The sequence below is a fragment of the Pteropus medius genome, unplaced genomic scaffold (assembly GCF_902729225.1).
Source record: "Pteropus medius unplaced genomic scaffold, Ma_sr-lr_union100, whole genome shotgun sequence".
Lineage (NCBI taxonomy): Eukaryota > Metazoa > Chordata > Mammalia > Chiroptera > Pteropodidae > Pteropus > Pteropus medius.
The window spans coordinates 37,347,036-37,371,512 of NW_024340849.1; the positions used below are offsets into that span (position 1 = coordinate 37,347,036).

General features: G+C 37.5%; 1 protein-coding gene and 1 pseudogene across 2 annotated transcripts in view; both read right to left on the reverse strand.

Annotated features, from left to right (window-relative positions):
* The window catches only part of HRH4 (histamine receptor H4), a 37,876-nt gene extending 13,639 nt beyond the window's left edge, over window positions 1–24,237 (reverse strand). Inside the window, exons 1-3 of one of the 2 annotated variants that reach the window (XM_039844128.1) lie at window positions 23,946–24,237; window positions 18,273–18,436; window positions 12,124–13,590 (exon numbers count right to left, since the gene is read on the reverse strand). In XM_039844128.1, coding sequence (XP_039700062.1) covers window positions 12,775–13,590; window positions 18,273–18,436; window positions 23,946–24,138 — 1,173 coding nt within the window. In that variant the 5' untranslated portion in view covers window positions 24,139–24,237 and the 3' untranslated portion in view covers window positions 12,124–12,774. Of the gene's footprint in view, window positions 1–12,123; window positions 13,591–18,272; window positions 18,437–23,945 lie in introns of those variants that run through there. The other variant, XM_039844129.1, reaches the window with a different exon arrangement.
* Window positions 1,981–2,099, reverse strand: LOC120591212 (uncharacterized; annotated as a pseudogene).
* Window positions 24,238–24,477: the final 240 nt, after the last annotated feature.

Here is a 24,477-nt window from a genome sequence, read left to right on the forward strand (position 1 = left end):
AAGAAACAACTCAATATTCTATGTCACTTCACTGCAATATGCATTTGGATGAATGTCTCTGTTGATTCCAAGCTAAATGATACAAACTCCTTGAAGGAGAGGACTCTGCCTAACTTGTCCTCCAGTACACCATACAGTATGAACCCAGTTGGGATTATTATCTCAAAGCAGCAGACATTTTCCTCAATCCGAAGAGTAATGTAGAGGGGTGTGGCCTTCAGACTCCAGGTCATTTTTTTCTTGGTGCTCAGAAAAGCTTACACAGTAAATAATACTGAGGAGTAGATCATGGTGTCCAACTCCATATCAGAGGGACTGCAGCCCATTGGGAGCTATTTTTAGCTCAGTAATAATTGGGACCTTTAGCTCAGCCTGAGCCTTGTCAGCTAGAAGAACAAAACTCGAAAATAAGTACTGAACTCAAAACAGTTGGATTCCAGAAATAGGAAGCCAGAAAAAGCAGAACATTCAATCAGTTGCTTAACTGCCACCTCAGCCATGACCCAGAGGCCCTAGATTGGGGGAAGGGCACAGAAAGGGTGGGGTAACACTTTTAAAACCCTTTATCTTCCATTTTCTAAGAAGGAACTGATAAGTGCTTTTCTATGGAGTGATAAAGACTAACTGGAACTCTAAGCAAACATAATCAGTCAGGAGGATCAATGGGAGGACCTAGGACTTATGGGAGGAGTTCTCGCACTCTACATAATAGAGAGAACCTTACAGGAAAAATTCTATGTTTATAATAAACCTCTATGGTTCTAACTTCTTTTTCCTTTCTACAAATACCCCTCCATCTTGGCTCACAGGCCAGAATGTGCACAAGATTTGCCCTGTCTGAATGCACTGGGTTGTAACCTTTTTTTTTCTGAATGAATCTTTTTTTTTATGATAAAACACCTAATCGATATTTGTTCTCAGTTGACAATAGGAAAAAGCATATTTTTTACACATTTATCTTGACTATTGGAAATTTTAGGTAAAGGTGAACATCAGAAAAATGTTTCATCATTTACCTAAACTTCCTAAAATTTCCAACTGTCTGCATACATGGCCTATCTGTTCTTGCATGCTATCTACTTTTTCCATTAGAGCCCTTAGCATATTCATCTGAGTCGTTTTAAATTACAGTTTCAATAATTCCAACCTCCCTGCCCTGTCTGGTTATGATGCTGGCTCTATCTCTTCAAATTGTGTTTTTTACCTTTTGGTATGTCTTATAATTTTTTCTTGATAGCCAGACATGCTGTACTGTGTAAAAGGAACTGCCGTGAATAAGTTTTTAGTATTGTGGTGGTGAGGTGTGGAGGGAGGGGAGATATTCCATAGTCTTATGACGAGGTCTCCTTTTTTTAGTGTGCCTTTGGATTATGAACTTCAAAAGTATTTCTGGTTTTTTTCCTCCACACTTAAGTGGGTCAGGATGGCTAGAGTGGGATGGGGTTGGGCAGTTACCTTCCCCGTGTTCAGTTAGGCTCCGATAAAACCCCGTTAGATTAGGCTCTGGTTAACAAATAATTACCCAAACTTTTCCTGCAGGATGCTACTGCAGAGATGCTCATCATTAAGCAAATGGTTAATGCTCTATTTTTCTCTTATCTCGTAAGTCAGATGCTGCAACCTAAGGACTGTTCGTGCACTTTGTATTAAATACTCTTCTTTTCTTTTCTTTTTGTTGTTATGGAGTCGTATGAGTTCTTTGTATATTTTGGATATTAGGCCTTTATCGGAGGCTTTGCTTGCAAATATATTTTCACATTCAGATGGTTGTCTCTTTACTTCGTTGACGGTTTCTTTTGTTGAGCAGAAGCTTTTGAGTTTGATGTAGTCTCATTCGTTTATTTTTGCTTTTACTTCCCTTGCTTTTGAGGTCAAATTCATAAAATCCTCTTTAAGTCCATGGTCCTTGAGTTTAGTTCCTATCTTTTCTTCTATGCATTTTATTGTTTCAGGTCTTTTTTAAATAAAATTTAAAAAAAACACCTACAGCACCTGGTATTCCTAGGTGTAGTCCCATTGAAGTACTAACCAGGCCCAACCCCGTTTAGCTTCCACAATCAGACGGGTTTGGGCACATTCAGGGTAGCATGGCCATAGACTTATTTCAGGTCTTATATGCAGGTCCTTAATCCATTTTGAGTTAATTTTGGTGTGTGGTGATAGACAACAGTCTAGTTTCATTCTTTTGCATGTGGCTTTCCAGATTTCCCAGCATATTTATTGAAGAGGCTTTCCTTTCTCCACTGTATGTGTTTGGCTTTTCTGTCAAAAATTATTTGCCCATATAAATATGAGTTTACTTCTGGACTCTCAATTCTGTTCCACTGGTCCGTGTGTCTGTTTTGCTGCCAAAACCATGCCATTTTGATTACTATCCTTTGTAGTATAATTTGAAGTCAGGCAGAGTGATGCCTCCAGCCTCATTCTTTTTTCTCAGGATGGCTTTGGCAATTCCAGATCTTTTGTGTTTCCATACAAATCTGATGATTTTTTGTTCTATTTCTTTAAAAAATGCCAATAGGATTTTAATGGAGATTGCATTAAATTTGTATAATGCTTTAGATGATATGCTTATTTTAACTATGTTGATCCTTCCAATCCAAGAACGTGGAATATCTTTCCATTTCTTTGTATCTCCTTTGATTTCTTTTAATAGGGTCTTATAGTTTTCATTATATGGGTCCTTCACATGTATCATTAGACTTATTCCTAGGTATTTTATTCTTTTTGTTGCAAAAGAAATTATTTTTTCCACTTCTTTTTCTGACAATTATTAAAGTATAGGAGCACTATAGATTTTTAAACATTGATTTTGTATCCAGAAACTTTACTGTATTTGCTTATGTTTCTAGTAGTGTTCTTGTGGAGCCTTTATGGTTTTCGATATAGAGAATCATGTCATCTGTAAGCAGTGACAGTTTGACTTCTTTGTTTCCTATTTGGATGCCTTTTATATCTTTCTCTTGTCTGATTGCACTCCCTAGGACCTCCAATGTTATACTGAATAACAGTGGTGATAATGGACAGCCTTGCCTTGTTCATCCTCTTAAAGGGAAGGTTTTTAGTTTTTCACCATTAAGTATAATGTTGGCTGAGGGTTTGTCATATATGGCCTTTATTATGTTAAGGTACTTTCTTACTATACCGATTTTGTTGTGTTTTGATCATACATGGGTGCTGTATCTTGTCAAAGGCTTTTTCTGCATCTATTGTTATGATCATATGATTCTTATTTTTTAATTTGTTTATGCGATGTATCACATTAATTGATTTGCATATGTTGAAGCATCCCTGTGACCCTGGGATGAAGCCCACTTGATCATGGTGTATAATCTTTTTAATATGTTGCTGTACTTGATTCACTAGTATCTTATTTAGAATTTTTGCATCTGTGTTCATGAGAGATAATGGTATGTAGTTTTCTTTTTTTGTGTTATCTTTACCAGGTTTTGATATCAGAGTAATACTGGCCTCATAAAATGGATTGGAAAGTATTGCCTCCTCTTTGATTTTTTGGAAGAGTTTGAGGAGAATAGGTATTAAATCTTCTTTGAATATTTGGTAGAATTCATTAGTGAAGCCATCTGGTCCTGGACTTTTACTTTTTGGTAGGTTTTGATGATTGTTTCAATTTCCATATTGCTGATCGGTCTATTTAGACTTTCCAGTTCTTGATTCAGTCTAGGAAGGTTGTATTTTTCTAAGTACTGGTCCGTTTCTTCTAGGTTATTAAATTTGTTATTATATACTTTTTCATAGTATTCTTATATGATCCACTGTATTCCTGCAGTGGCTGTCATAACTTGCCCTCTTTCATCCCTATTTTGTTTATTTGTGTCCTTTCCCTTTTTTCTTTAGTGAGTCTAGCCAGGGGTTTGCCAATTTTATTAGCCTTTTCAAAGAACCAGCTCTTTGTTGCATTTATTTCTTCTATTGTTTTTTTTGTTTTCAATTTCACTTATTTCTACTCTAATTTTGATCATTTCTTTGCTTGTGAAGACTTGAGACTTCATTTGTTCTTCCTTTTCTAGTTTTTTAAGATGAAGCATTAGGTTGTTTATTTGGGCTCATTCTTGTTTTTGGAGATAGGCCTGTAATGATATGAACTTTCCTCTTATGACCACTTTTGCCATGTCCCAAAAGTTTTGATATGTTGTACTATCATTATCATTCGTTTTTATGTATTGCTTGATCTCTCTTTATTTCTTCTCTGACCCAGTTATTCTTCAGTAGCATGTTGTTTAATCTTCATATATTTGTGGCTCTTCTTACCTTCTTTTTACAGTTGATCTCTAGTTTCAAAGCATTATGATCAGAGAATATGGTTGCTATGATTTCAACCCTCTTATATTCATTAAAGCTATCTCTGTGTCCCAGTACGTGGTCAATCCTTGAGAATGTTCCATGTGCACTAGAGAATGTATAAGCAGTTGTTTTGGCATGAAGGGCTCTGTAAATGTCAATTATGTCCAGTTGGTCTAATGTGTCATTTAAGGATGTTATTTCCTTATTGAATTTCTGTTGGGATGATCTGTCCATATCCGACAGTGGGGTATTTAAGTCCTCTACTACAATAGTGTTTTGGTCTGTTTCTCCCTTTAGTTTTGTTAGTAATTGCTTTACATATTTAGAGGCTCCCTGATTGGGAGCATAGATATTAATAAGTGTTATGTCTTCTTGGTGCATGATTCCCTTTACCATTATAAAGTTTCCCTCAGTATCTTTCTGTATCTTTTCTATTTTGAAATCTATTTTGTCTGATATTAGTGCCGCTATTCCTGTTTTTCTCTGAATGCCATTTGCTTGAAATACCATTTTCCACCCTTTCACTTTGAGTCTATATTTGTCTTTGGAACTGAGATGTGTCTCCTGGAGGCAGCATTTGGTTGGGTTTTGGTTTTTGATCCAATATGCAATTCTATGCCTTTTTATTGGTGAGTTCAGTTCATTTACATTTATGGTAATTATTGAAATACGAGGTCTTCTTATAGCCATTTATTTTTTGCTTTCTGGTAGCTCAGTGTTTCCATTGCTTCTTTGTCCTTGTGTTTCTGTTTTCTTTATTTTGGTTGGCTTTTGTGGGTTTTCCCTGTGGTCCTTCTTGTTTTATGTTATATACAATGGTTCCGAATCTTTGGCATGTTGTTACCATTATGAATATGTAAAGGATGGTTATATAGACACAGTTGTCCCTTTTCTTCTGTGCGTACCTTATCTCCATTCCCCTTTGCAAATATGGATCTTTGAATCCTCCCCTTTTCAATCATTGTTGTCTCAGTTTGTCTCTATGTATCCTGAACATTCATTACTATCTTGCTATAGCAAATCTCTTCTTATTTTAAGCTTATAATGCTCTGTTTCTAGTAAGGGTTGTACTCCTCTGCTTTCATCAGCTTGCTAGTCACCTTACTCCTAATTATGTGTGTGAGTATATATATATATATATTTGTCATTTTGTTTTAAGTGAGCTGACTTTTTTCAGTATTTCCTGTAGTGCAGGCCTCATAGTGGAAAATTCCCTCAATTTTTGTATGTCTGGGAAGGTCTTAATTTCTCCTTCATATCTAAAGGAGAGCTTAGCTGGATACATTATTATTGGCTGGTAGTTCCTTTCACTTAACAGTTTGAATATTTGATTTGACGCCTTTCTGACTTGTAAGGTTTATGCTGAGAAGTCCGATGATAATCTAATGGATTTTCCTTTATAGGTTACCATCTTCTTTTCCCTGGCTGCCCTGAGAATTCTGTCTTTGTCATTGGTTTTTGATAATTTTTATACGATGTCTCTTTGCGAAGGCCCTTTTAGGTTGAGATAATTGGGTGTTCTATTGACTTCTTGAATTCCAAGCTCCAGCTTATTCCTTAGATTTGGAAAATTCTCATCAACTATTTGTCTGAAAATGCTTTCTAATCCCTGCTCCTTTTCCCCCGCTTCAATAATGCCCATTATTCTTGTGTTTCCTCTCCTGATGGTATCAGCTAGTTCTTGTATTTCTCTTTATTTGTCATTCTTCAGTTTCTCTCTTCTTCCTTCTAATTTATTTCTAGATTTCTGTCTTCAGTATCACTGATATTTTCCTCCATTTGGTCGACTCTATTTCCCAAACTTGTTATTTCATTTTTCAACTCTTGCAGTGTGTTCTTTATCTCCAGAAGGTCTATTTAGTTCTTTTGAGGGTTTCAATCTCCTTGCTAAAGAACTCATTCTGCTCATTTAGTTTTTTCAATTCCTGAAATTGTTGATATGATTCATTTCGAACCTCACTGAGTTTTTCCAGACATACCATCTTGAATTCTCTGTCATTTAAGTCACATATGTCTATGTCCGTAAGCTTATTTTCTGGAGATTTTTCTCTTTCTTTCTGAGATGCCTTGTCACCTTGGTTGTTCATGATGTTTATTGGACTATTTCTCCGCCTGGGCATTAATGGAAGTGTGTTCTGCTTTTTTCTTTTTTCAGAAAGATTTAGCTTGTTGCTAAGAAGATGTTTTTCTTTTGGTTTCCAGTACATGGCAGCTAAGCCTCTTGGATCTCTGCTTTATATAAAGTCTTAATAATGTCTTTTTTTCCTCATAGATGTTTAATCATGCTCGCTTGCCCTCAGCTTCAGTTCTTGTCAGTGTTAGCGACAGTTTTGGTAGCGTTTGCTCAGATTCCCCCGGGGCTTCATAGCAATCCATCTCAGAGGGTACGCTGGGAGAGGCCCTCTGAGTTGGGGGATGGGGCTGTGGCTCAGCCTTTGTTTTGCAACCGTGGCTGGTACAAATCAACTGTTGTTTCTCTGCCGTCCCCATTTCTCTGACTTCTGCCATGATGACCAGGCACTGCCACCGGGCACTGCCTCCGGCCACATGGAGCTCACAGCACTCCTAGGCAGGGCTGTTCAGGAAACTCACTGCACCTTCTCCCCTCCCCCTCCTCCTACGGGGAGCTCTGGCTGCGAGAGGCAGCTTCTTTGCTTCTCCTAGTCCACTGCCTGACACCTGGAGTTGAGATGTCATGCGCAGATCCCACGCTCATACATGCTGGGGTGCAGTTTGGGTGTTTTTTGTTGAGTTTTAGATGTTCAGCTTATTGTCGTTTCAAGGAGAGAGATCTGGGAACATCTCTCACTCTGCCATGTTTAATCCGATCCCTCTTTTTTTCCTTGACGATCTTCTTGTTCATGCCTGTAGTCATTTCTAAAGTATCTAACTTAAGATGGCAACTTGAACAGGCTGAATGAGGCAGTTAAGGGAGACATGCATATAGCAAGGAATAGCTATAAACTGTGTTATAAACTGTGATGCCCTTTCTCTTCCATCCCCACCTCTGTGCAACTTTTCTACTCATAGATGAATCTCTTCTACAGTTGTTACGTTGTGTAGTTTATAATATTTCAAAGTAAATTATCCTTGCTACTAAATAATTTTGTTCTTACAGAGAAGTAGCCATGACCTTTGAAAAAAAAGTCTGTCCTATTGCCTAATAATGTTTATATATTTTGTCTCAGCTTCCACAAAAGAACGAGTAATGTAAATATCTAAATCCATCTCATACTCAACTTTCAGACATTTACATTTAATACACTGTAGGATAGTGCTTGACATGTCAGTTAGCGATTGCTGAATAACGAACCACTCCCAAAATTCAGTGTCTTATTGCTCAGGAGTCTCTGGGTCAACTCAGTGATTCTTCTGGCTTGGGCTTCTTTCATCTAGCCTTGTCTAGCCTGCATTTGCCATGCATCTCCAATTAGCTGCTGAGTCTGCTGGAGGCTGTCTGTTCTAAGATGGGCTCAATTGCAATAGCTTGATTCTGCTCCACGTAGTCTCTCATCCTGAGGCCTAGGCTTGACACTGACATGATGTTACTTTTACTGCCTATTAGCAAGTTTAATGGCCAAAGCAAGTGCCTCTTACAGAGAAGAGTTACAAAGTAACATTGTAAAATGTGGGGCAGAGACCTGTGGTCATTTGAGTAGTCTACAGAATATATGAGGAAGACAATCAGTTGTTCATGACATCCACAAGTTTTGAATACCCCTTGAAAGTTGACATTTAGTATCCCTTCTTCCTTCTGGTAACTCTATCTTCTTTCATTTGAAGAAACTGTTCCTCCCTTTTTGGTCACATGGTTTGAATGGGGTAGATCTTATCTCCCCTCCTCAGAGACTAGTCTGAAGGGGAACTAACCCATGTAGGCAGCGCGAGTATCCACTTTCCCCTATAGGGGTTGATCCTGGGAGATCCACACAAGATACCCATTGGGTACTTAGTTCATCTTTTCCAGGATTTTTTTCCTTCACTATTACTCGGAGACACCTTTTTCCTGTCTGATCAAGGAGGACATGAGCATTCATCATCCTAGCTTCATGGAGAAGCCACAATATAAAATGAAGTCACAAAGTCTCTGATTTCAGTCATCCCTGGGGCATCTCCCTCCATTGTCTTTATGCACTCAGGTAATGAGAACCTATTGTTCACTTTTGCCCAAGTGGTTTAAATTGTGTTTCTGTCACTTGTAACCTAACTAAATAATCCTAACTAAAAGAATGCAGAACACATAAAATTTCCAACAGAAAAAGCAATATTTGTGCCTTCTAGGGTATTCGCTAAAATAGTTTTAGGAATCACTTTTATTTTTTTTTTATGTGTAGAACAGGGGTTGCAATTCATCTGCCCGAAGGAAACAGACAGGTAAACGAAAGTGACTAAATGAAGAAAAGTGGAACTGTAGTGGCCACTGCTCAGCTTCAGCAAATTATTTTTTTGAAGGAATATGAGCCCACTGTTGTTAGATCTTCCAATTTTTCAAAAAAGCTTGAAAATGTCAACTTTATATTAAATTCCCCAATTTTAAATAATAACAATAAAATCAACTCACTTTATAGACCAAATACATCCATGAACCACCAGCTTGGAATCTCTGTTATGAAATGTATAGTGAACCCATCAACTATACGGCTGACCCACTGCTGAGTTCCATACTTCCTTGGACTTCCTCTTTCCTCCCTCACTTACATCACCAAAACAAAAATGTTGAACACTTCATAAGCATTGCAGTCCATGTGAAAAGAATAGAGGTCAAGAATGAGGATGCTGTGCTTAACAGCCAAATCACTCAGCATACAGGCCTAAGGGGACATGATTTGAACTTGAACCCTAACAAAATTATAAATTACAATGTTATGAACTAGCAGGCTGCTTATATACAGTTGAAATTGTGAATGTTAAGTCCCTGAAGACCAAGTTCTACTTTATTATGCTTAAATACAGGATAGGATTTGCCAATTATCTGTTGTCATTTAGCTCGAAGCCTACCTTTTTATATACTGCACTAGGCTGGGGCTAGGAGTCATATATTTCCCAGACTCCCTTGACAACTGACTTTCAATTAGGTTCCACTAATGGGAAGCACTAGCAAGAGATTGGAAGGCGGGAGCTACTGAGAAGAAAACTCACTTAGTGCTTCTAACTTGACTAGGCATCCTTCTAGTATCAGTTCACGATAATGCTCATTGCTGTGCCTAATCAGAGGTACAGCAGCAACCAGGGCTGCCCTGCCTCACCTCCCATGGTAGTCTGAGCACCAGCTGGTTCTACTCCTTTAGCAGTCCAAACCCTAACTATTTGGCATCATGCATCAATCAGAGCTCCAAGCATCAATTCTCCAGGGGCTTCGCTAAGATCTTAGATTCTCTTTTATTTCTTGCTATCCCTAAAGATGATAATTGCTTTCTAAAGTTATTAATGTCTGGATTATGTCAACATTCACTTCTTGCTCTTTCAGCTTCCCAGGATCCTGTATTATCCATTCCCTATATTAAATTCTTTCTGATTGAAATAATTAACATGATTTTCTTGACTCAACCATGACTGATAACAATTATTAGAATAAAAAGTTTACTCTGCATGCTAAAATTTCTCTTTTTCTGAAATTATAATGTGAAAAATCATTTCTTCAAATGCCAAAATCTTTGCTATCGGAAGGTAGATCCCAAAAATCCACAAAAAGCACTTGCATAAAATGGTTATGATTATTCCGTCATTTATATTTAAAGCCCTCATGACTCATAAAAAGCCTAGACCGAAAGTGTCAGTCATAACTGGCATTTATGTCCCCAAATCCATCTTTGCTCTTCTTGAATCTGTTTCTGTCCAGGCCAACTGAAGCCGACACTTTGGAACCAACATTCTAAGGAATGTTCTGCCAATTATGCCAGTGAAGTTGGGTCCAGATTTTAAATGAACTAATAAGTATTTTAAAATTTTAAAAATACTTATTGAAAATTAAATATTATGTATTGAAGCATTTTAAATCAATTTTATATTAAGTATTTTTAATTTAAAATTTAATAAGTATTTATAAACCAGCTCTATTTGGGGAAGGGGATGGTAATTACTCATACTGAAATAGCAGCCTTCATTTCATGAAAGAATTTACCTGAGGATATCGTGAAAAGTTAATATAGAAGTTTAGGTATACAAACGTGTGTTTCTAAAAAATGGGATTACATATGTTTCCTCTATAAACATATACACCAAGCTAATAATTACAGTTGCTTCTTGGGTATAGGAATTGTTTTATTATTGTCTTTTCCTTTTATGATAAGTACATACAACTTTTGTTATAATAAAAAACACATTTTAAAGTTCCTCCAGTGCAAATTTAAAATATTTAGATTTAAAAACTAGAATTTACATTTTATTTTTAAGGAAAATGCCTAATGCATGTCTTTTCAACAACTATCTACTGACCACCTATGGGGTGCCTAGCATTGTATTAAGAGAACCTCAAAGTCAAATTCCTACCTCAGGAATCTCAATCATATTGGCAAGTTCATAAACATCTTTGCAATAAATATTTAGCACATGATAGACTCTTAATAAAGATTTACATAATGACTACTTGAATGTACCATCAAAAGTATTTGTTTATCCAAACTTTCATTTTATAAAGTATTAGCCCTGTTCTGCATATTTATTGTACATATATCATATTTCAGCACTTCTAAGACACACATTGCTCATTTTTCGACAACCCTGAAATCGGAATAAGACTTACTATCGATGTATTTTTTAAAAGTATTGTTTCATAGAAAATTTGAAGCATTTTCTCTTTTACAGTGATAAATAGAACAACAGTACGTTTTGCATTGACGACATCTCAGATTGAACGAAGTACAAAAATATATTGTATTTTATGTATTTTAGAAAATACATATGAACATTAGGCATGTTTCTCCCCACCCCCCGAGGTTCAACTGGAAAAAGTTTTCATAGGGCCAAATGTTCACTCAATAAACATTTAAGCCTCCAATAATTATATGAAATTCACAACTACTAATTTATAAATGTTAAAACCAACAGCTAATGAAGTAATGACTTTTTTAAAAAGTTGTGCATTTATGAGGGTTTATTTCTCAAATTTTAAAAATTACTGTTGGATATTAAGCATGTATCTTCTATTTTGAACTTAACGCAAGGCACAGTGTACATAAAAATTATGTGCATTTCTAATCATTATGTACTTAAAAGATTTTCATATTTTAGCATTTGAAATTAATCAAAAGTTTAAAAGGTCTGAGAAATATGAAAATGACTAAATTGTATAGAAACTCTGAGAAGTTATGGAAGAAATGCTGATAAAACCTTCTAGAAGAGATGAAATTAACTATGAAATCACAATGAAATGTTATGACAAGATAGGCAAAGAACACTGAAAAAAATAATAATGACAAAATAACAAAACATCACCAGATTAATGAAATGTGACTCATCAGTAAGGTACAACTTACATTAACCGCATAATAAAAAAAATTTCTCTGAGTGCTGCAATGTAAAACAGTGGGCGCACAAGTTAAAGACACCAAATTAATACAGAAATGTATTTTATTAATAATTATTGACACCTTAAGTTTTCTGAATGTATACCAGGTACATCAAGTTTAATCATGTAGTCCTTTTATTATCTCAGCCTCTCTATTTCTTTCATATTTTTCACAGAGAAGTTTAAGCTGATGTGGAATTATAGAGAAGAGGGCATGAAAAGGTAGGGAAAGCCATCCTTCGAACCTATTGCTGACCATTGCCTGTCCTTTACCCTCTCACCCTATGATTGCCAGGGCTTCCAAAGTACCTTCAACTGAAGGCCTTAGAGAGCTGCAGTTACCTGCTCTTTCCTCCACCATCCCACCCTTCCTTCTTTCCTGAGATTAGGAATACAGAGTCTGGAAGTACACGTGCCCTGCTCTCTTTCATCTGGGTATTCCCTCACTCCCTGCTCCTGCCAATTCAAACCCCAACTCTCCTGACCACTGAGTGTAACAGAGTTGCCCAGCACCAGTAAAGAGGGCCATATAGCTCCTTTTTCTGTTGTATACTTTAGCAAATGGTTTTAAAACTTGACCAGTTTTCATCACTATAAAATAAAAAGGGAAATTTAGTTAAGACTGTAGCAAACACTGAACATTGAGGGAAAAAAGCTCTTGACTTTCACAATTAATGTTATATCAAGATCAAAAAAGATTTAAAAAAAGAGGTGATGACTAAGAAAAATACAGTGCTTTTGTGGCTATGAGCTTACAAAAATATTATTGTCAATTTCTAATTACACTGTTATTCACCGGAATAATTTTCCACTGACTTTCAGGTTCCAATTTTTTTTTTAAGTTTTCAAGTATTACGATTCTATAGACTGTTTTAGTAGAGTGGAAAGGGCAAGATGAAAGCCAGATCAAATTCATTTAGGTGACATTAAGACTAAAATGTATGTAAGCAATAAAATTATCTTTAAGAGGACACTGACCGATTGTGTGATAGTATGGGTTGCTTTTTTGTACAAAATATTTTCAAGAAAGCTTTCTGAAAACGCTTGTGACACAATGGATACAAAAAAGGATTGATAAGGGAATTACACCACTGTAGCCAAAATGTGATATCATACACAACAGTTTGGGGGCGCTGATTCGGGGGATAAATTGAAAGAACAAATGTGAACAGAGAATAAGGAGCCCAGCAAATTATGAAAACACCTAAGAGAATGGCCAGTGACTTGGCTAACTTCTTAGCTCTGAGAAATTCAAGATGTTCCCGTCGCTGAAAACCTAGGTTATCTGAGTGGTAGAGGGAACCCATTTTGGAAGTATTTATATCACTATTCTTCTGGGTTCTTATAGAAAACGAGAGACTACTCTTTCTTCTCTGTCTCTTGAAACGAAGGGATACTGCTCCCTCCTTCAGTTCAGTGAGAGATGTCCTTGAAAACAGTTCACAGTTGAATGAGTGTCCAGAGTGACTAGAAGAGGCAAGAGAAGTGGGTCCAGGATGGCTTGGCCACTTACTGAATTGACCACGCTTCCACAGGCTCCAGTAAATATATATGTTGAAATAAGCCACTGAAAAGACCGGTGCCAGAAATTCCAAGATTGATGTAATGGCAAGGATGTACCATTTTGACATGAATCCAGGTTCACAATGCCCCTGCTCTGTCTTCCAAGACTCTGAAACTATAATTATTGGCCCATGAGCTAAGAAGGCCAGCACCCAGACAGCCACCATCAGAACCACAATCTTCCAGATCCCAGTGTGTTGAGCTCTGTAAGTTACCTAAAAGAGGCCAAATAAATCATTTTTAATATTATAAACGTATGTCAACTACATAAAGCATACCATAGGCCCTCAGGAGTTTCAGGGACATGCAAGAGGTTAAGACATTAACTGGACCTGGGAACATGATGTGGGCCAGGACAGAGAGTTCACTTTCAATGGAGCCTGGACCAAGATACAGACTTTCTTAGTGATTTTCAAGGGGAAGGCTATAACCCTCGAGGTTAAATCTCTTGACACTATAGAACATGCCAAAATCTGAACTGTTAAACAACTGACACTAGGTGCACCCTTTCACAGTGTTTCCCCATCTACCAGCTGGGTCGTAACCAGCATTTCTTTAAAAATAAAACAGAATAGTCAATGTCAGAATGTATCACACACCATAAGGGTGTGTGTTGGGTTTTTTGTTTTTGTTTTGTTTTGTTTTTTAGGGTATATATTATTTGATGAAACTTTTTCTCTGAGATATAGATATATGTATATAGAGAGGAATGCATGAACTGACTCACATTGTAAATTGTATTTCTCACTGTAGTCACAGTCAAAAAGGTTTAAAAGCAACTGGCTTTCCTGGCTCTAATATAGGAGGACTCAACTCTGCGATTTATGCTGATGCCTTAAGGCGGGATCAAAAAGAGAAAGAAAAACTCTCATATCACTTCCAAGAAGACGCACAAGAAAGAAATTTAAACCAGCTGTGGAGAGATACTACAGTGTTATCGAGGATTACCAAATCATTTCTCTCTATAAATGTTTCCAAATGACAAAAACAGTGTCAAAGCTACAGTGGCTAGCTGCTTTGAGAGACATGTTATGGTGAGTGCCAGTCTTTTTTAAGGGCGAAGAATATTCTAGATCCACTAGGTCACAGGGAAGGCTTCTATAAGAGAAAATGAGGTTCTGTGAATGAGGATTGCTCTTGGATCACAGGACCCATGATCTTTGATATATCCTGAAATTTTCAAGAATATATTCTATAAAATCTAAAGACCATCCACTCTAACTGAAAGATAAAGATATGAACCAAGAATTTTGTAAGGGGGCCTGTAACAGACAACCTCTCCCAATCTCTTTTAGATCAGAAAGGTTCTTTCCAGCTCAAATGTTCACGTTTCTCTGATTTCCTTGCTTAGGGGAAAGGAAACGTTCTACCCAGTGAAACTGCAACATGCCTCCCTTTTAACTATCTCTCGTACTATTTTCTCTGTGAGTTTTTAAGTCTTATTCTACGACTTTTTCTCATTTTTATTACAAGGGTACAACGTCGCCCAGCACCGTCTCTCTTTTATGGGTTCTACATGCTGGGAAGGGCTCACCAATGGGCTAGGATAAAAAGGGAACTATTTTTGTTTTTTGTTTTTGTTTTTAAACTGAATTATTTTTTTAAACTGCAGAAAAGTGGAGGTTTTTTCTCCCCCAAAATTACTGGTGTTTCTGAGGCTAAACTAAAATGCATATGGTGCTGACCATAAGCTCCCATGTACAATAGGCTTTTTTGCCTACTGCTTCTCATGCCACTAATTAATACATTTCTTGCACTAAATCTAATGATTATGAAGATGGTAACAATACCTAAATGGTCACAAAACTGCATTTAGTTTTTTAAATTGCTCTGTTCAGCCTTTGTAATGATATGATGCAATATGCTGGAAAGTCATCTCTTTTCTATTATCCATAAGGTCAAATGGAATCATGCACATCCAAGGGAATTGTGAAGATGATACCAATCTCTTCATATCTCCACAGCATTTTTGACATATAGACAGTTCAAGCATTGCTTGAACCCAGGCTCGGGACAGTGGAGTGGCCTCCCTATAATCAGTCAGTTGCCCAGTGCTCACTTACTACAGATCATGTCCGTTATTCAGGATACTGCCTCTTACCCTGCATCAATATTTTTTTGGTCTCGATTTACCATCAATCTTCTTTTTTCATCTACGGGTAAGGAAATACTCTCCTCTTACTATCTTAATTCTGCATACATTATAATTTCCGTTTCCTTTAGCTACACTGTTCTACTTTCCTCCACCCCCTCTTGTTTCAGCTCCAGAATCTGCCCCTGCAGAAAACTTGTCAGAGCACTGTAATCTTATGTACTTTCTGCATTGAGTCTTTCTTTTCAAAATTAGTCAGATTTCCATTTCCCAGGCTCAACGCCCCACCGTGCGCTATCACACTGTCCTCTCTACTTTCAGCTACAGCAAGAGCCCAGCTTCCCCCTGAGTACTTCCTACAAGCCCCAGTGGGCTTTGAAGGATTCCTTCTGGTTTCACACAGCTGTGTTGGAACTCAGCTAATAGAGGTGTAAATGCTACCTGAGCACCCCATTCAGGCCTTCATGCACTCATGTATGGCACTCCTGTTACACACTTGACTCTGTGCTATGTACTAGAGACCCAGGATCCAGCTGACCTGGCCCTCACCAAGTTTGTAGCGTATATTGCCAGAAGAATTCCTCAGAGCAAGACCAGAAAAAAAAACAAAAACAAAAACAAAAAAACCCTGTTTTCCCTCTGCACATCACTCCTCATCTCTCTGTAACTTCTAAGAACTTTTTTCTAACTGGACAAGCTCTCTATTACCCTCCACAAACCTGAGGTAGACCCGAGAGTTTGGACATTCAGTGAAGCAAGTCCTAGAAACACCCAACAAAGATTAAAAAGAAATATTAACCCAGAAAGAAAGGAAAGGAAAAATGGCTTTCTGAAACTGCTTTTCAAACACTTTGACTATGACCTAAAGTAAGAAATATATTCTCTATCTTAACCAAATATACAGACAAAAGTATTCAATACTTACACTTATTATGTGCAAGGTACCCTGATATTTTATACTCTAAATTTTTTTTATTATATTCTATACTGTTCCTTTCTGTATTTTTTCATTTTAAAAAAGTGACTGGTCACAATCCGCTGAACTGACTTTATGACTCAATAATGGGTCAAAACCTGCCGTTTGAAAAACATAAGATTATAGACATCTGAAATGCTCATCCAAACTGCTCTGCACTCTCTCCATAGTCTGTTTAGTACAAACTGCAGTGGACTCTGGTGCCAATGAAGTACCCAATGCCAAATGTCTGACTGTCCCACCACTCCATCCTTCTCCTCCTTCTGGCCATATGGCAGCTCAGCTAGAGACCATGTTTCCTCACTTTCCTTGCAGTGAGTTGGGACCGTGTGATTAACTTCCACCGAAAAAATGTGAGTGGAAATGATTGTGTGAGTCTACACTACTTGGTTAAAAGAAAATCCTTTGCCTTCGACTTCTGCCCTTTGCCCTTCCTTTCTAGAACCTAGAGTCATAACAACCTGGCTTTGACCATGCAGAGGAGGGCAATAACCTAGAGCAGGGGTCAGCAAACTACTGTCCATAGAACAAATGCAGCCACCACCTGTTTGGATTGATATAGTTTCATCGGAACACAGTGAAGTCCCTCCACCTTTTTTTACATGTTACCTATGGCTGTTTTAGTGCTATAACAGCAGATTTGAGCAGTTGCAGCAGAGACCATAATTCCCTTTATAGAAAGTTTGCTGATCCTTTCCCTAGAGGCTGTAGAGCTGCTCCACTAGCCTGGGTTGAGTTCCCGGAGCAGAACCTCCCATCATTCCTGGACTCTTCTGTGGGAGAAAATATACTTCTATCCTATTTGAGCCTCAGCATTTTGGCATCTCTGTTACAGCAGTTTATCCTCACCTGTCCGATATACCTTCCCAATCCTGTCTGCTTGCACAGATCTTCCTAGCCAGAGGTGTCACTGTCCTCTCAAAGTCTCCAGCACCATATTTAGCTCATTGTACTGAACTCATTTGTTTATAAACCCATCTCAACATTAGACTATTATGTGCCTCAAAAATAGAGACTCTATGGATTCATTTCTTTATCCCAGCACTTAGCAAAATCCTTGTCACACAATAGACCCCCAAAGTTTTAGGCCCCTGGAACTCAGGTGTGAAGGAAGTTTTCCATTTAGGCCTCAAAGATTTCAGATCCCTGCCCCATATTTCCACGGCCTCCTTTCACTCCTTATCCTTGATTGCCTCAAGGATAGTTGTTGTTGTTGTTGTTTCCTCCTTTGTTCCATTGCTGATAAATTTAGCTTGCTTAAGACTCGTCACTAACTTGTTAATGACACTATTCCAAATCTTAGGGTAAGTCCAGGCTTTTTTGGCATGTGTCTTAAACTGTCATTGGGACTTGACTTTTCTGATTGGTTCTACTTTATACCTATAGCTTCCCTGTATGTTGCCTTTTGCTTTGAAATTGGTTTTCTCATGACATTCGTATGTCTGAGAGTCTTTCTATATGCCCACCAAGTCCCATCCTGAGATAAATATTTAAGTCTCAGTTTGTCTAAGGAGTAAAATTGATAAACCTACTGTGAACTTCATGTATATCCAACCTACTATAGACTCAGCATACCACTTCTGACAACTTGCTTTGGATTTTCTTTTCTCATTTTAGTAGCACAAAGTGGATTGACTTACCCAAGTTAGATGCAGAAAATGTTCACTAAGGGCCAGTGAGAACTTAATGCCAGATAACAAAAGGATAATCAGACTCCTCTAAGGTTTGTCAATTAAACAAAAAATTAGACTTAAAAAATTTTTGCTTAGGGCCCCCAAATGTACAAGTGTATACTCTTCTAAGGAAGATAAATTAATGGTTTGACTTACAGCATTCGAGACTGACTGGTATCTATCGTAGCTGATGAGTACGATGTTATACACAGATGCTGTACACAAAAGATAGTCAGTAACGAGCCAAAATGCACAGAGTTTATTTTCAAAATGCCAACTAAACAGCGTGTGAGGGATATACAAAGGAATGGAGATCACACCTGTACAGGGAAAAAATAAGGGTAAGAAAATAGCACATATCAATGAAAACAAAAAGGCAAAAGTATACAACATAATGATGCATCTGAATTTACAAAAAAATGGCTCGATTATAATTTATGAATTCATAGAATTTCATCAACAAACTCAGGACTGATTTCCTACACATTCTTTACCATTTTTATAATAGCTCTCATGCACATCGTACCTTCAATGGCTCCTTATTACTTTCCAAATTAAGTTCAGGTCCTGACATATATTTCCAGCCACAAACAGCACAAATCATCTTATGTTCATGATCCAACCCAAACAGGATGGGCCATCCTTCCTTCAAACACATCCCACATTTTCGCATTTCTTCGCCTTTGCCAACAGCATTCTTTCCTCCTAGAATGTCCTTCTGTCTTCTACTGAAAAGTCTACTTACTTTCTTCTCATTCTTCACCCAGTTCAAAAAATGACTTCCTTCTCATTATCTTTCTTGGAACCTCCTTGGCAGAAGTGACTCCTCTGCCACCTGCACTTTCCTGGCACGTGACTCCTTTCCTCCTCTTTCATGTACAAAAACATTCTATTGTATATCGTCATCTTTTTTTAACTTGTTTCTCCTGAGGATTGGGACCATGATGTAATTCAATTTTTGTATTTTTTCACATCTAGAGTTGACCAAAATGGCTTAAATAGATTAGTAACCATTAACATGTATTGTGTAATTACCACATGCCAGACATTGTGTTATGTGAGTTACAGATATCATCTCATTCAACCTTCACAGAAACTTTGTGAGGTAGGGACCATACTGAGTTAACCAATGAAGACCCTGAAGCTCAAAAAAGGACACATAATTAGCTCAAGGTCCACCCAGCTAGCAAGTGAAAGATTGGATATGAAACCAGGCAATGAGATTTTAGAACTCCTGATTTTACAGTAACCCTTCCCTGAATGAACAAATACGTAAGTGATGCCACTCGGCATCAAACCTGCTTAACTGAAAAATTACTATTCTGAGTTCCCTTTCCTTCAGCTTTGTGAGGGTTCTTAATTGCATTAACATTTCAGACAGGTGGCACTACTCACTGAAAACAATCTACTAAGTGGAAGCTCAGGAGAAATCTTATTTTGTTGAATATCTTTATATCTTAGGCATTTGCGGGAATTCTAGTTTTTTATTTCAGAACCAAGTTAACCCATTATAAAGAGCAATAGTAAAGGTAAAAGAAAACGAAAGGGAAGGATTAATGGTGTGGTTTAAAAACCAGTGGAAAGAAATGCAGATTTCATATCCTGTACTTAGGTTTACATACAAAAATGAGATAAGATACCGTAGAGATGAAGATGGTGGTGAAGATGGGGAAGGAAGTGAAGAAACAGGGAGAGGACAGAAAAAAATGGAAAGAGGATGAAAAGAAAAGCCTCGTAAGACCGACTTATCCACCCTGGCTGCCCCTGACCCCTCTGGTCTCACGTCTTGCTACTCCCTCTACTCCTCACTCACTCCACTCCAGCCCTCTTGGCCTCAAATACACGGCACACCCACTGTCTCAGACACTTGCACTTTCCTGGGCATAAAATGCTTTTCCTCCAGAGTGCTCTGTTTGCTCAAATGTGTCTTGATCAGTGAACCCTACCCCTGAAGTTTAAATTACAACCTCCACCTTCAATAGCAATCATCACCCTCTAAAATGCTATGTAATTTTATTAGTTTATATTGTTTATTGTCTGTCTCCCCGCCAACCCCACTCCTCTCCCCGCCGCCCCCAGTAGAAATAGAAGCACCATGAGAGAAGGGATTTTTGCCTGTATTTTCACTGCTATATCCCCAGCACTTTCAAGAGTTCCTAGTTCACAATAAACTGGTATTTGACGAGTAAATAGATAAAAATCGGGAAGTCTAGTTTGCTTGAAAATTGCCACCAATCTGGTATTACCCTGTCTTTCTGAAGCCAGCTAAGAAGCTACATTGTCCATGAGAAAATGACAATCAAAAAAAGGTGGGAGGAGCTAAAAGACCCAGTGAATTCTTGGGGCCAACAGAATACTGTGTGCATAACAATGAGTGCATAGAGGATGCTATGGACTGATTGTTTGTGTCCCCCACAAAATTTACATGTTGAAGCCCTAACCCCCAGGGTGGCTATATTTGGAGATAGGGCCTATATGGAGGTAATTAAAGTTAAATGAGGTCATAAAGGTGAAACCCTAACCCAACAGGATTACTGTCCTTATAATAAGAAACACCAGAGAGCTTGCTTGCTGGCTCTCTCTCCATGTACACTCAGAGGATCCATCAAGAAAGCAGCCATCTACAAAACAGGAGGAAAGCTCTCACCAGGAACCAAATCAGCTGGCACCTGGATCTGTGACTTCCCAGCCTCCAGAACCATGATAAAGTAAATTGCTATTGTATAAGTCCAAACCGTGGTATTTTGTTGTGGCAGCCTGAGCTGACTAACTCAGAAAGAGTCATAAACTGAGGCATGAAGGTACTAAAGATAAACTTTGCCTCCTGAAAATACGGTTCAGATTCTGTCAGCAGCAACCACTTTTGCCCTTGAAGACCCTGTCTGGACCATCTATCACAAGGTCATGTAGGCCATTAAGGCCAATCGTAGATATAAAGAAATAGATGAAAACATCAGTCACGAGATACCAATTTTATAGATATCGATATAATATAGAGAGTATATTTTTCCCTAGAATAGTGTACAGATGAGATTTATATATATCATTGTACTTGGTACTGAACTTTTTCCTCATAAATCTTTGCTTTCCAACACTCAGTTTCAGGCTGGAATGCTACTCAGGTGCCACAAATTTAGATTCTCTACAGGAGGCCAGTTCTGAAACACATGAGAAGAGGGCATTCTGCTAGAAAGCCCACAATACTGAGCCCATGTGACGCTCTAATCTGCCCTGCCATCACCACATGGTTGTGGAGCTCTAGGTCTCATGACCCCAAATATTAAGAATTGCTGGCTTAAAGCTACAGAACACTTCTCACGAACTCAGTTCTGGTCCACTACTGCCGCCATGAGGTCCTCCAGGCTCAGAGCTGAAAGGCACACACATGACAAAGGAGAAAGAAGAGTGTTGACATAAAACTCAAATTTTGTTACCACAAGCTCTCAGAAGCTGTCCTAATTCTTACGTTATCATGTGAATACTGGCATATCTTGCTTCACTGTGCTTCAGCAATAACTGCGTTTTCATTAACAATGAGGCAAGACCCTGCACCCTCAGAAAGATTACAACTCACTGAAGGCTCAGATGATGGTTAGCACTTTTTAACAATAAAATATTTTTTAATTAAGGTACGTACATTGTTTTTCAGACATAATGCTATTGCACAGTTAGTAGACTACAAGTATAGCGTAAACATAACTTTTATATGCATTGAGAAACCAAAAACTTTGTGTGACTTGGTTTATTGCAATATTTGCTCTATTGTGGTGGTCTAGAACCAAATCCACAATATCCCTGGGGAATGCCTGTATTGTGTTCAATAAGTGGACCTCTGAAGGAAGCTGGCAGGGTACAGGGATTATGTGAAAGATGAGACTGGTAGACTAATAGAAACTGATCCATGTCTGACTGCTCTTATCAGCAGCAGAGCCATCTCTTTTCCCACCTACCTGCTGATGGAGAGGGATCACCAGGTCTGGTGTATAACTACATATGCAGGGCTATTTCTCAAAGGCAAACCACATCTTTATGTTGTGGTTCTCAAGCCCATGATGGTGGGGCTGTCATGATGATGACCTTGGGCCATACATGGAGACACTTTGTTCTTATCTGGAATTATCTTGTTCAAAAGCAGTAGGCCTCAGGCTCTCGGTTGGGTACAGTTTTACCCCATCCCTCCCTACCATCAAGTATTCAGGGCCTTATTCCTTTGGGGTTAATCAAAACACATAATCAACTGTAAGTACTTGGTATCATCTAAAAGTTATACAGTTCTATGAAGAAGGAGGGAAGTGATACATATATTCATAGCAAAATATTCTTTATGTTTACATAAATACATTTGTATATTTGTACATGCTTATGTGAGCATAGAGAATGATAAGGAAGAATTTGCATCAAGTTCTTAATGTTGATTACCTGAAGAGGCAGAATTGAGGAAAGAAATGGGGAAATTGTTGCATTTTTTAAATATTTCTATATTGGTTAGAATACAGAAATATTAAAAAAAAAATTGGTCACCTTTATTTGTGACTCTGTCATTTCTATATGACTCCTAAATCAATCTCTTTAGCTAGAAATTTCTTCCATAAGTTTTATTGACACGACACTGAAAGCATAAAGTGTCCTCCCAAAATGTTCCCTTTTTCTAGTAAGAGTTTTATATTTGTCTTAGTCCCCAGAACTCCATCTCTAACTCCTCTTTCTCTTTCTCCTGCTCAAGCCCACCCTTGCAGCTCTGCCGCATGAACTTCTTTTCCACCCCCACTCTTGCTCCAGCTTCTCCCACCTACATCTCTTCTGATGCCTCCAATGTAAAGCTTTGATCTATCCAATCACTCACTTGCTTTAAAAATTTTTTAAACTCCACATTGCCTGCTGAATAAATTCCAGCCCAGACTCATACTATTATTTAAGGGCCTTCACTTTATAGATTCCTACTACTCTGACTTCATCCCCTACTGTGTCCACACAGCCTTTGCACACCAGCCAGCCTGGAGCCCACACTTAGGAAGATACACACTGTATTCCAGTATTTCATGAGTTTTGTTTTATTTTAATATAAATGCAAGCATTTATGTAGCTACAGACAATGACGGATTAAATTATGCTAGAAGCTCCTATAAAACAATATCATCAGCTGACACTTCTGCATATTCACTTATTATGATAAGAATTGTTAAAAACCAATGATCATCAAGCAGTAAAAGTTATGAAGTACATGTTTTCAAAGAAAGATTAATTTGATTTCTATGATCTCTTAAAATGCTATGATACCATATTATATGCAAGGTAGTTTAGTATTAGTATATTTCATAATATTCTATACCATATAAAATAGTATTTTTACTACTAGCCATACTACTTAATTAATCTGAATATCCCATTTTCTGATTGTGCTGATTACCAGCATACACGTTATTTCCTATTACTCCAATACTGCAGTACTAAGGAAACTATACTTACTTAAAGAATACTTATAAATCTAAACATACAAGGAAATAACTTCAGAAACAAACAACTCTTAGCTTAAATAATTTTGGAGATATTCTGAACTTGTTTTATTTTATAAAAAGAAAATAAACTGTTTTCAGATGAAAATGTTCTTACAAACCTTATTTACACACACACACACACATATATGTATATATGTAAATATATATAATATTCTCCTAAAGTGCTATATAGCCTCCCCTAAACTTTAATCCCTAAACTTTTTGTTTTTAACCATTCCCAATTTCACATAGTCCCTTGAAATAACAAAAGTTAAGGTTTTAGAAATAAATTACAATGGGAAAAGATTATCTTAAATAAAGAGATGTAACTTACCAACAAAGAAGTCAGCAATGGCCAAATTAAGGAAAAAATAATTACTTCGATGTCTAAGGTTTTTGTCTACCACAAAAGCTAAAATGACGATGGCATTTCCTAGCATTATAGCAAAAGCTAGTAAGCCCATTAAAAATGCTAAAGTAATGCGAGTGCTTAGTGATAAAGCAATTGTGCTATTAGTAGCTGACATCACATCAAATGATGAAGCTCAGTATAGCAAATTAATCCAAAAAGACAATTCTGACAATTATGTTTCGAATCATAAACCTAAAATATGTCTTCTACTCATAGCAACATTTTTCAATCTAAGGCCGATATCAGTACTTCCTGATTCTTGATGAGCAAGTTTATCTGTGGTAACAGTTTCCCTTTAACTGATGCTAAAAAAAACTTCCAAAAGATAGTGAACTTTTTATCTTAAACATTTTAATATTGATTCATCCATCTTCTAATAGTAGAGCAATATTATATATTTGGTACGTTCTACAGGTAAGAAATAGGGCTCAAATGAGATTCATTTTTAAAACTA